Source organism: Mercenaria mercenaria, chromosome 9, assembly GCF_021730395.1.
Source record: "Mercenaria mercenaria strain notata chromosome 9, MADL_Memer_1, whole genome shotgun sequence".
Classification (NCBI taxonomy): domain Eukaryota; kingdom Metazoa; phylum Mollusca; class Bivalvia; order Venerida; family Veneridae; genus Mercenaria; species Mercenaria mercenaria.
Window position 1 is genome coordinate 63,419,927 of NC_069369.1, and position 13,609 is coordinate 63,433,535.

Below are 13,609 nucleotides of genomic sequence, written 5' to 3' on the forward strand. Positions count from 1 at the left end.
ATGCACCATGCAAAACTAGAGTTGGTACTGATCACTTGTGTAAAGTTCCATTAAATTGTATGCAAGGCTTCAGGAGATTAGGCACGCACAAGATTGCATATGCAGATTCTATGTATATAGTAAATTAACAAGAAACCAGAATTTTTTTCTAAAAGAACCTAACATGTACCATGCAAAACTAGGGTTACTACTGATCAGTTGTGGGAAGTTTCATTTAACTGTGTGCATGGGTTCAGGAGATTAGGCATGCATAAGATTGCATATGCAGATTCTATGTATTTAGTTCAGTAACAAAAAACAAAGTCGCGTAACTCTGCAAATATTTTTTCTGAACATGCACAACTACTGTTGTAACTGTTCACTTTGTTGGAAGTTTCAGTCAGTTGTTAAAGAGTTGGTGCGCACAAAATTGTGTCTACAGTCAGACAACCAGAAACCAGTATACCAACTCCCCCTTACAACTTGGTTGTTCTGTGGGTACAGTGAGATATTTGGCCAAACATCAGAAGCTTAAGGGATGTTCCTACTGGTATGCACATGCTGTTAGTCTCCTACTGGTGATTCACCTGTGGTACTTACAGTTTACCCCCTCTGTCGGTTTGCACATGGATCCTGCAGTAACTTTAAAAGTACAAGATATTTTTTTCTACTGCATGGCCAGATGTAGATATGAAGACTATGAATGTCCTTATATTTTGTTGCTAAGACAAAGCTAGCTGTCACTATGGAAACAAATAGTAAAGAAACTTGGAAGATGGAATCCTGGGATATTACTAAAAGAATTCATTTTTTATGCAACTCTGAACATGAATTCATAGGTTACAGCATGGGAAATATGTGCAGCTTTTTCTTCAGTTGATATTGCAACAAAAATAGTTGCTATGGCAACAGACCATATTAAAATATATATAGTGGCTCATGAAATTCTGCCAGGGATCATGAGGAATTTATATGCTTACTACATTCTTCGAAAAGATAACATTTATTCATTGTGAACAATACAAGATAGTCTCAATTGGGTTTTCGAAACTGATATTTGAGTTACAATCACAGTTGATGTTGTTCAGGTGTCAAAGTAAAATTGTAATAGCTTTTCTTATGTTGCATACAATCATTGGTTTTACTTGAACAAAACACGTGAGAAGATACAATAAATGAACAAATTGTAAATAGAACTTTTTATTTTGAATTTCTTTTCTTGTATCAAAACATTAAAGTATATTCGAGACATGTATTTCCCTGATACTTGTTGAACAAAACGTGGTGAAAAAGGAGTATAAAACAAAACTGAAGAATGTAAAAATGTTTTTGTGCACACTGATGCCAGTGGTACTTTATGCAATGTAACAGATTCCAGTTTTAAGGATGTTTTGCTAAAACATGTCTGCCAAAATGAATACTTTCATATTAATGGGGATAATTACATAGAAGATAAAAAGATACACGTTTCTTATAGGGATAAAGCTCTTATGTAATGGGTATTTTTGTTCAATTTAAAAACCTCAGTCAGAATACACTAAAAATGTAAAATGTCAAAAACTGCTGCATATCTGTGATTACCACCTTTAAGCAACAATATTTTAATCATGTCTGCAAGATAAAATATACTTAAGAACATAATGTTCAACAAATTACATAAAAAAATGTTGATACTGCATAGACATACATGCCATATTTTCAGATGGTCAATAAGGGTGATTTGCCTCAACAGGGCTTTTTAAGGGAATTTGGGTAAGAATAAGGGAGCATTAGACAATTATGCTTACAAGACAAAAAGGAAGAAAAAAAAATGTTTTGTCAGAATACGAATTACACACATTCAAACAGAAAAGCAGAGAATAATATAAAAGTAACTTGAGCACAATTTAGAAAGAAAATACAATTTAGAAAGAAAGCGTAGATAGTGTAGATAGTAATGAATTCATTATTTTAAATGCAGATGGAAATGGTCAATTTTACAGAACTTACAACGCCTGCATTCTCATAAATGACGGTAATAATGTAAGTTCACATATTAATTGAAATTCACGTAATTTCATTTCCTAGTTTTAGCTCAACTATTCGAAGCTATTCTGTCACACCTTGATTTAAGTTTTGCATGCAAGTACATTTAGCTATCATTTAAAAGAATATAGCTTTGAATTTTTTTGAATTTGTTTTAGATCAGTTACTAACCCCATTGGGTCAAGACCCATAACTCTGACATGTATTTTGTCCAAATTGTGCTGTCGTTTGGACTTAAAAACCTTGGTTAAAGTTATATGCATGCAAGTTACTTTATCCTAAAGTAATGCAGATACTGAATTAAATTTTAAAATTCACACGTGTCTTTGGGGTTATGAAACTAGGTGTGGCATCAAGTCCCATAACTCTGACACGTGGTAAGCAAAATTATGTTCACTTTTGAACTAAAAAAACTTCTAGTTAAAGTTTTGTATTCAAGTTAAAGAAATTTCAATACTAGTATTTTTGGTAATATCCCTGCTTCTGGAACAACAATTTAAACAGTAGAGCATTGGCTGTCTTACGGACAGCTCTTGTTTTGAAATACAATATGAATTAATTTATCTGCTGTGATTGTGATGAAGAACACCAACTTGATTGCTCAGGCGTAAAATCTGCTAATGCATGATTGTGAAGAATGAACCTTCATTGCGTGGTATGTATGCATCAGAAGCTCCGGAAACTTGCTGGTCCAGTAACTCAAATAACCATCTGGAACGTTCCCAAACTCTGCTCGAACGGCTGGTGTCAACTGATAGAAATGACCTTTATTATTCCTTATTGCGCGCAGTAAAGACTGTACAGATGTTTTATCATAACTTGGTTGATTTTGATTTCTGCCGCGGCGATTGTAAGTGCTAATTTGAGGGAATAAAGAGTTTTCTACTGCTGGTGTCAAATGAACCCGCCAGTCGCCTCGTAGAATATTGACAGCATTTTGTTCTATTGAACAGGTTAATGACACTGCTCGATCCATTATTAGGTTGCTTGTATTGTCAAAGAAATCCAGCGTTTTCTCAGTGCTCCAAAGAGCTGGGTGCTTCATTATGCCGTCAGTGAATGGTCTGTCTTCAGGTTTAGGAGCAAGCATGTGTCGCAGGAGTTGCAACATAGGATCGTTTCCAGAAATGTACGTAAAATCAGCTATACCACTCTGGATATCATCTTGATTAATGAAAACATAGTGACCATCAGTTGCAATATAGTAGAAGATTAGTCCCAAAGGGAAGATGTCACTTCTTTTCCAGTAGCTCTTGTCTGGATTTGGCACTGATTGTTTACGTAGAGCAAATATTTCTGGAGGAATCCAACCAACAGTGCCGTACTCGTCACTTAAGTAAGACTTTTCTGAAGGTACGCCGTTATTTGTGGAAGTGTTCAGTTTAGACAGACCAAAGTCAGATAACTTGAAAATGAGTTCACCACTTTGTGTTTGTTTCATCAACACATTGGATGGTTTTAGATCACGGTGGACAATTTGTCGGGAATGAAGATAATGAAGTCCATTTAAGATCTGCGAGATGATATTGTTGTTTGCAACTGGTGGGTAGCTTTGTCTTGACAGAATGAACTCGTCAAGATTACAGTCACATAGTTCTAATGCTAGAGGCAAGTAAGATCTACCCTTCTCCTCTTTAAACTCGTAGCAGAAAAATTTGACAACATTTAACACTGAACATTCACGTAAAAGGTTGTGGTTTATATCTACAACACGCCTTAATCTCTCCTGTAGACTGTTTAGATCTCTTCTAATTTTGCTTCTTTTACTTGTAGTAACTCGAATTTTCTTAACTGCAATGTCTATGTTTCCTTCAAATTTCCCTCTGTACAGACAACAGTTTGTATTTGTCAAACGAATTTGATCTTGTTTAGAATAAGATATCTTATTACCATTGTGGATAGAAGTGTTTGTTTGTTGTCCGGATGAACTTCGACTGTTTATTCTTCTGTATGCACCTTGTGTATAAGGTGAATTCCTATTCTTATAAACTAAAACACCTATTGTGATAACTGCGCCAAGAAGAAGAATCCCAAACACTGTTGCAACAGTTTCTGCTACCGGCATGGTTAGACAACAGACACAGCACTATGGCACGCACTAGTTGTTTCAAGACACCCCTACAACAGAATATTTTATATATATCATCTTAAATCGATACAAGAGGGCCAAGATCGCCCTAGGTCCCTCACCTAAGTAACAAACTATAACAGTGAAAACATTTTTGACCTAATGACCCAGTGTTTGACACCACATGACCCAGTTTCAAACTTGTCCGAGTATTCAAGGAGATAAACATTCTGACCAAATTTCATGAAGATTGGAGCAAAAGTGTGGCCTCTAGATTGTAAACAATATTTTTCTTCGATTTGGCCTTGTGACCTAGTTTTTGATCCAACCTGACCAAATTTTTAACCCGTCTGAGAAAATATTCTGACCGATTATCATTAAGATTGAACCAAAAAATGAGGCCTCTTAAGTGTAAACAAGCATTTTTTTTATTTGACCTAGTGACCTAGTTTTTGACCCCACGTGACCCAGATTCAAAATAATCCATGACTTTGTGATAATAAACATTCTGACCATAAGACTGAACAAACTACAGCTATCACTAAAGGTGATGAATGTACCCCCCCCCCCCCACCCCCGCATGCACTTTCACAGTACATTGCAATTTGACGCACACAAGATTGCATAATTATGTGTACTGTATGTATTTAGACTGTATGTATACAGTAGAGTAACAAAAAATAAAGTCCGATAACTATGCAGAATATTTATCTAAAAGAACATATCATGCCCCATGCACAACTAGGGTTGGTACTGATCACTTGTGTGAAGTTTCATTAAATTGTGTGCAAGGGTTCGGAAGATTAGGCGCGCACAAGATTGCATATGCAGACTGTATGTACATACTATGTTAACAAGAAACAAAGTCCCATAACTCTGCAATTTTTGTTGTTGAAAGAGCCTAACATGCCCCATGCACAACTACTGTTGTTACTGATCACTTGTGTGAAGTTTCATTAAATTGTGTCAAGGGGACGAGGAGAGATGGTGCGCACAAGATTGTGTCTATGTATATAGTATAGTAACAAAAAACAAAGTCCCGTAACTCTGCAAAACAAATTTCTGAAAGAACCTCACATGCCCTATGCACACAACTGTTGTTACTGATCACTTGTGTGAAGTTTCATTAAACTGTGTCAAGGGGATGAGGAGAGATGGTGCGCACAAGATTGTGTCTATGTATATAGTATAGTAACGTCCCGTAACTCTGCAAATTTTTTTTTCTGAAAGAACCTCACATGTCCTATGCACAACTACTGTTGTAACTGATCACTTGTGCGAAGGTTCATTAAATTGTGTCAAGGGGATGAGGAGAGATGGTGCGCACAAGATTGTGTCTATGTATATAGTATGGTAACAAAAAACAAAGTCCCGTAACTCTGCAAAACAAATTTCTGAAAGAACCTCACATGCCCTATGCACACAACTGTTGTTACTGATCACTTGTGTGAAGTTTCATTAAACTGTGTCAAGGGGATGAGGAGAGATGGCGCGCACAAGATTGTGTCTATGTATATAGTATAGTAACGTCCCGTAACTCTGCAAATTTTTTTTTCTGAAAGAACCTCACATGTCCTATGCACAACTACTGTTGTAACTGATCACTTGTGCGAAGGTTCATTAAATTGTGTCAAGGGGATGAGGAGAGATGGTGCGCACAAGATTGTGTCTATGTATATAGTATGGTAACAAAAAACAAAGTCCCTCAACTCTGCAAATTTTTTTTTCTGAAAGAAGCTCACATGTCCCATGCACAACTACTGTTGTTACTGATTACTTATGTGAAGTTTCATTAAACTGTGTCAAGGGGATGAGGAGAGATGGTGCGCACAAGATTGTGTCTATGTATACAGTATAGTAACAAAAAACAAAGTTCCGTAACTCTGCAAAAATTTTTTTGAAAGAAACTAACATGCCCCATGCATAACTTCTGTTGTTACTGATCACTTGTGTGAAGTTTCATTAAATTGTGTCAAGGGGATGAGGAGAGATGGTGCGCACAAGATTGTGTCTACGGACAGACAGACGGACGGACAGACAGACAACCTGAAACCAGTATACCCCCCCCTTACAACTTTGTTGTCGATAGGCACAAAAATGTGGCCCCTACATTGTAAACAAGCTTTTTCTTTTATTTGACCTGGTGCCCTAGTTTTTGAACCCACGTGACCCAGATAACAATTCATCCGAGCTTTCATGAAGACAAACATTCTGACAAATATCATGCACATCAGATGAAAAATGCAGCCCCTATTGTAAACACCCAGTTTTTCTTTGATTTGACAGAGTGACATTTTTTACCTAGATTTATTCAAGACAAACATTCTGTTCAAATTCCACGAATATCCTGTGAAAATGCAGCCCCTATTCATACACAAGGTTTTTTCCTTTACTTTGACCAGGTGACCTAGTTTTTGACCCCAGATGACCCATATTCGAACCTGACCTAGATTTCATCAAGATCATTCAGATGAAATTTCTCAAATATCCAATGAAAAATGCAACCCCTATTGCACACGTACAGTTCCTCTTTGATTTGACCGGGTGACCTAATTTTTGATCCCAGATGACCCATATTAGAACTAGATTTCATCAATACAAACATTCTGATAAAATTCCATGAATATTCAGTGAAAAATGCAGCCCCTATTGCATACACAAGGGTTTTCTTTGATTCGACCAGTGTCTTAGTTTTTGATCCCAGATGACCAATATTCGAATCTGACCTAGATTTCATTAAGTCAAATATTCTGATCAAATTTCATGAAGATCCAATGAAAAATACAGCCCCTACTGCATACACAAGGTTTTTCTTTCATTAGACTGGGTGACCTAGTTTTTGACCCAAGATGACCAATATTCGAACTTTATATAGATTTCATCAAGACAAATCAAATTTAATGAAGATCCATTGTAAAATGCAGCCCTTCTTGCATACACAAGTTTTGTTTTTTTTGATCAGGTGACCTAGTTTTTTGACCCCACAAGACCCAGATTCAAACTTGACCTAGAGGCCATCAAAACAAACATTCTGACCAATTCTCATGAGTTTCAAACTTAAAGTGTGGTCTCTTGAGTGTTAACAAGATTTTCCTTTGATCTGGCCTAGTGAACTAGTTTTTGACCCCACATGACTCAAATTCGAACTTGGCCTTTAGATCATCCAGCTAAACATTCTAAGTTTCATGAAGATAGGATCATAAATATGGCCTCTAGAGTGTTAACAAGCTTTTCCTTTGATTTGACCGGGTCACCTAGTTTTTGATACCACAAGACCCTGATTCGAACTGCACCTAGAGGCCATCAAGACAAACATTTTGACCAATTTTCATGAGTTTCAAACTTAAAATGTGACCTCTATAATGTTAACAATATTTTCCTTTAATCTGACCTAGTGACCTAGTTTTTGACCCTACATGACCCAATTTCGAACTTAGCCTAAAGATTATCAAGATAAATATTCTGACCGAAAATGGGATCATAAATGTGGCCTCTAGAATGTTAACAAGCTTTTCCTTTGATTTGACCGGGTGACCTAGTTTTTGACCCCACATAACCCAGTTTCGAAACTGATCTAGATATCATCAAGACAAACATTCTGACAATGGCCGGTTACAATAGCTCACCTTGAGCACTTCCTGCTCAGGTGAGCTAATAAAATAAAAAGATGAGGTGAATATCCACTTTAATGGTCCTGACCTTGGGGGACTAGTTGGGTCCATAAGTATTATATTTTATGTCTACAATGTGCACTAAAACAGTATCCCTTCAATATTCTTTATTGTGATACATGCCACCGCATAAAGAAGACCATATTTTAGACGTAGATAATACAGAGCAGATTACGCCCATTTTTAAAAAAAATCGGACGTGTCCTGCAGTCCATGATATTCGTGCCCAGAGCATTACTCAATAACCGTTTAAACTTGACAATTGGTAGATGGCAATTAGACAATGTGCAGAGCACATAAACCAGGATGGTTTGTCCAAAGTCAAGGTCACATATGGAGCTCAAAGGCCAAATCTGACCCTAATATTTCATGTCCGGAGTACAACTTGAAAACTATTCAAGGTACTGACTTCAAACTTGGCATATAGGTAGGCAGCGATGAGACGATTTGCTGAATGCAGCAATCCACATTACTCACCGCCACCTCCCCCCCACCCCAACACACACATTTGGTCCGGAACATTACTTCTTCATGCATGGAGGGTTTTTGATGTAACTTGGCACAAATGCTCACCACCATGAGACAGAGTGTCATGTGCAAGAACCAGGTCCCTAGGTCTAAGTTCAAGGTCACATTTTGAGGTCAAAAGTCAAATATAAGAATGAAATTTTCTTGTATGGCGTTTTAGTGGGTTGATGAATGCTTCTACCTATTGTCACCAAACGTTATATGCAGGTCACCTATGACAGTCACTTTAGGTCAAGGTCAATAGGTCAAATGTCTTGATATTTGAATCATATGTACAGTTCTGTAACAAAAACTTTTTTTCTAACAAACTCTCGACGGGCGTATTTTATGACTATGGCACCCTTTTTGATCAGGATGTTGTATGCAAGCTGATGCCTTAGTAACCACCTATTTGAATAAACTGAAACTTTACACACTTGTTCACTGTTATGATCTGATATGGCATGCATATTCTTTTTTGCCTCTTTCGATCAAGTAATTTGGTTAAACTTTAATGCATGTAAGCTCAAGGGCGTAACCAGGGGGTGCGACGGGTGCGATCGCATCCCCCTTTTTCGGCAAAGCTTGCATTTTTCATTACACCGAAATACCCTTGAATATCCATTCTTTGATTTTTTTTCGGTGCGCTACACTCGCCAACTTACATTTGTTTACTAAATTAATAAAATATTGACGCTGTAAACTATGTATATTTCTGCTGATGACCGTCTATATTTCACAAATCAAAGGATTGAGCCCCGGCAGCTTTTTTACAGATTTTTACCGAACGTTTCAGTGTTGAATCTGGCGATTTTACAGAACGTTGGATGTATCTATCAATACAGAGGACTGTTATTACAATCACCATATATTTAAATTGATCGGCTATAATTGACAGATTTGCCAACCTTCGCCAAAGGAAATCTTAATTACTGAAAGCGCGAAAAGACTATAGTGAATATGGATAAGGTTCTGATCACTGGCGCCAGGCCAGAAAGGAAATGCCTCTGTACATGTTATACCCTACCCTTAGGTATTCTGTAAGAACCATGGTCATGAACGGGATAATATACTAACCCGTTTCAGTCGTACCACAGGTGTTCGGCGCATACCCCCACCCCTACTCTACAACACTTAGTGTTTATATATGTCAATAGAAAAAAAATCATAAAGTTGTGACAATGCTGTAATATGGTATTTGGATGAAATCTACATGTGTTTGGACAATTTAACGTGTTCAATTTTTACTTGGGGTTGCAGACGGGGTATATGCAGGGTTGTAGAGTAGAGGTTGGGGTATGCGCCGAACACCAGTGGTACACAATGGAAGATGAATTACCACTTGTTGATAGTACACATTTACCGAACTGCGTGCTTTAGATAAGAAATGCGCGACTGAAACGGGTTAGTATATTTCCCCTGCATGACCATGGTTCTTATAGAATACCTAGGGGTAGGATATAACATGTACAGAGGCATTTTCTTTCTAGTCTGGCGCCAGTGGTTCTGATATGACAAATACATTACTGTATAAGTGTTTGTTTATCTAGCCTGATGAGAAATAAATCTAACAATCTTATTCTGTATTTTTTTTATATGAACTGCATATGAAATCAAATAGCTGTGCCTTTTCCTTTCAGTATATTTTTTTGATTATAGATATATGTAAGAAAATACAGTGTCACGCTACAGCTGCTAAAAACATAAATTTTATTTTGTCGTGCGTTTATTTTTGTGTGTTTTTTTCTGCTTTTTTTACATTTCCGTTCATAGCCATAGATTTCCTGCGCTTTCGTGAATTTAGATTTGAATTGACCGAAAAGCGTATTTTAACACCCATTTCTTTTCTTTCTATAGCTGATGCCTAGTTCACATTTGACCCTTGCGCCGTGCGATAATCCCTTGCGGATTTTGGGGCATCGTAGATGGCTACGGGCTACGGCGTATGTGTTCACATTATATACGAGCATCGTTTCATTTTTTTGTACAGACTCTCTGGGAAGGCCAGGAGAAATCCGTATGGACGCTGCGCGGAGATTATACGAAAATCGTGCAATTTCAGTGCAGTTACCGTGCAGTCTCCGAAAGCTTCCCACAGAAATCGTACGACTACCGTACTGCTTCCGTGCATGCACAGGCTGCGCGGAGAAGATACAGTGACGGTATAGGCCTGAACGGCAGTCTAGATGCTTAGAAATTCTGGCGGTCAGTCTGTCTACCATCTCCCGCAACATGGTTGGCTCGATTTTGAGGTAAGCATAGAAGTCCCCATGGGATTCCCGCATAAACTCCTGCACCAGGGTAGCCCGTCTCAGCAGCAAGGGCTTTACGCACACCGTCCTCTTCTTGTGCTTCTGTCGGGCCTGCTTCTCATCAAGGACGACCAGGCTTGTAATCATCTGCTCTCTTCTCCTTACCTGCCTACAACCGAAGGTATGCCGCTCTGAGTCTTAGCGGTACTATGATTTCTCCGAAGAGACAAATAATGAAAACATGTTGGAGATGGCCAATATATAAAATCATCTGAAAAATGTTTGGGGCAATGATGAGGCCGCTGTAGGGCTGCCGCGCGATGGTTGTTTAATATCCGTGCGTTTTCACGGGTACCTCCCAAGCAGCAAGCAGCAAGCGGCAACCTTGCGGCAGCTGTGTGAGGGCCGTGCGAAGGTACAATCTCCGTATGATTTCTTTTGGGCAACATGTCCATGAAAAACCGTGCGTTGGCTGCACGATCAGCGAAATGCCTCCTAAAGATGCCTGTGCAGGGATTGTGCAATGCAATCTGTGACACGTCTACGAGGTATGGGCTTTCGATTTTTCTAATTTGTATAACTTTTCATTAAACAAAATTGTAGAGACTGCGGAGCCCGTGAATTCGTACGAAAATCACACTGCCGCCTTCTGCACGGAAAGGAGGATACGGACAGTCTACGGGCTCCGCAGACGCATCGCAGGACAAATGTGAACTAGACATTACTTGCTAAATATTCTCAGCTGTGTACATATACATGTAATAATTTTTTGTATCATAGAATGTTATTTTTAGAAAGCCCAGAGAATTACTTTTAGGCGAAAATGATTATGTATATCTATATACCTTTTCACAATTATATAAAAATGACAGTTTAAGTTTACATTCATTTTCTAGTAAATATGGTACAATGTAAACTTTGTTTCATAAACAACAATGACCTTATTCTATGCACATCACATCTGTCAAATATTTTTTTTAAAAAGTGTGTCTTTCTTGGTACTACTTCTGTATTATTATCTTAACTGACTGATTACAAATAATCAACTGAACTTAAAAAATGTTATGTACTATTCAAAAGATGTTATGTACTATTCACAGAAAAAAAAAAGCGGAAAAATAAGTCACATATCTACCCATCAGTAAGCTTTCATATACACGCCAAATCGCACGAAATGACTTCTTGATTAAAAAAATTTCTGAGAGGTGGGGGTGGGAGGTGGAATCCCCTCCCACATCTACCCCCACTCGTCGTTTCACGACTCTTACTCACACCCCCTTCCGAGAAATTCTGGTTACGCCTATGAAGCTGCTATCACAAGACAGTTGTTAAAATGAATTGAAACTTCACTCACTTATTCATTGTGCCGGGTACAAGTTCTAAAATTCTGTTCTGTGCTCACACAAAGGTATGCCCCTTTTTGACATCGAGTCAAGTACTACAGACTTCTAAGAACTCTTTTTTATTGAGTAGTGTATTGTTGTTGTTTTCCACGCTGATTTATGTAAATTTTGGGGTTTCTGGAAGAGGCTGCAATGGGTTATCATTATGAGACCTATTTACGCTTGTTTTTTTTTATTTTTTTTTGTTTTTTTTTTTGTTTTTGTTTTTTCATTTTGAAATATCTGCTTGCTATACAGATTCTAATTCTTCCAATAATTACAAGGTCAGTATTTTAGTTTAAATTAATTTAAATTAATTTATTTTAGCTTGATTGCTAATGAAACCTTCAAGCATATTAATACCACTCTCAAGTCGGTCAACCAGTAATGGTGTCATATGAGAAGGCGTGATCGTGACCACAGTGGGGCTCGAATTTCACGACCCCAGGGATGAGCGGCAGATAACTTAACCACCAGACCGCCGCTCCCCTCAGTATATTTTGGACTGCTGCAAAGGAAAATAAATAATCTAATTCAACAACATTAGATTACATGAATTTGCATGTGCGCTCATCGAGAGACAGAACTATTTTATCACCCCTTTTATGTCGTAGCTGCATACGTCTATACTGATACAAAATGAACTAATTCTGTTTTACATTGTAGGCCTAAATTTACAATGTTAATGTAAAACAGTAAATTAGGAATGTAATAGATCTAATTCAATAAATTCACTTTATTATTATCAAAGCTACCAAAAGTGTAAAAATTAGATTTTATTTACTGAATAAATGATAAATCTATTTTAAGAAACACTGGTTTTCCGGCGGAAGAGGCCCACTATGTCACGTACATGTATGCAAAATTTATGTAGATCTACGTGATTTTTCCCTCTCTTCCGCATACACAGACAGGCTCGCACGCACACATGCGCTCGCGCGCGCGCACACACACATTTCAATATGTGAAACTAATAATTGATGTTTTAGATTAAATTTCTTGTTTCTCAAGTTACTCTACACTTATTTTACCCTACATTGAACCCCACATCCTTGAAAAAAGTAATAACTTTAAAACTGAATAAAAAAAGAGAGATGTGTAAATTTGTAAACATAAGTAAAAAAGTAAAAACCACATATTTACCACTTAGTGCCACAAATGCCGCATGTACCTCCAAAATCTCCCACGATTACTAAATATACCTTGCGCTGCTAATGTAGGCCATATTTGTTACAATGCAGAGGGGTGGTCCAAATGTTACTGTATAATCATGCGGTTGTATAATATATAACGATTAGTAGTTTTAAGCTTCTACAGATTAAAAGAGTATCACTACATGCTGTAAAAATAATTGCACCCATTTAATTTCGATTAATATTCATAAAGAAAGTATTTCGCTTTCATATTTCCTTACTTTAGTTTAATATGAAAAATGTAACACTTATGACTGCATATAATACTTAATTAAGTTTTGATTTGACCATTTTGAAGTACATGTATATTACATTTCAAATTTTCTGAAACTTCTTATTTAATTTCCATGTAGCTGATTGATCATTGATAAATATTTAATCCGTAATTATACCTGGATTCTTGCGAGAAGAACTTAACTGACTGCAAAAAAGAAATTCAGATCTACCATTTAAGTTGAAATTTAGATATAATTAGTGTTATTTGTACCATATCACACGCCATATATAAAAACAAGAAAAAACTCCAATATTT

At 37.2% G+C, this 13,609-nt stretch overlaps 1 protein-coding gene across 1 annotated transcript; it reads right to left on the reverse strand.

The window, feature by feature from the left end:
• Positions 1–1,163: 1,163 nt before the first annotated feature.
• Positions 1,164–13,158, reverse strand: LOC123547280 (serine/threonine-protein kinase/endoribonuclease IRE2-like). The gene is made up of 2 exons (XM_045334254.2): positions 13,028–13,158; positions 1,164–4,122 (listed from the first exon to the last, which is right to left on the reverse strand). The coding sequence occupies exon 2, from the start codon at positions 4,067–4,069 to the stop codon at positions 2,606–2,608; it is 1,464 nt and encodes a 487-aa protein (XP_045190189.2). The 5' UTR covers positions 4,070–4,122; positions 13,028–13,158; the 3' UTR covers positions 1,164–2,605.
• Between the last annotated feature and the right edge of the window lie 451 nt (positions 13,159–13,609).

Excerpts from the sequence above, each read along its gene's own strand:
- LOC123547280 (XM_045334254.2), bottom strand. The coding sequence starts at position 4,069 with ATGCCGGTAGCAGAAACTGTTGCAACAGTGTTTGGGATTCTTCTTCTT.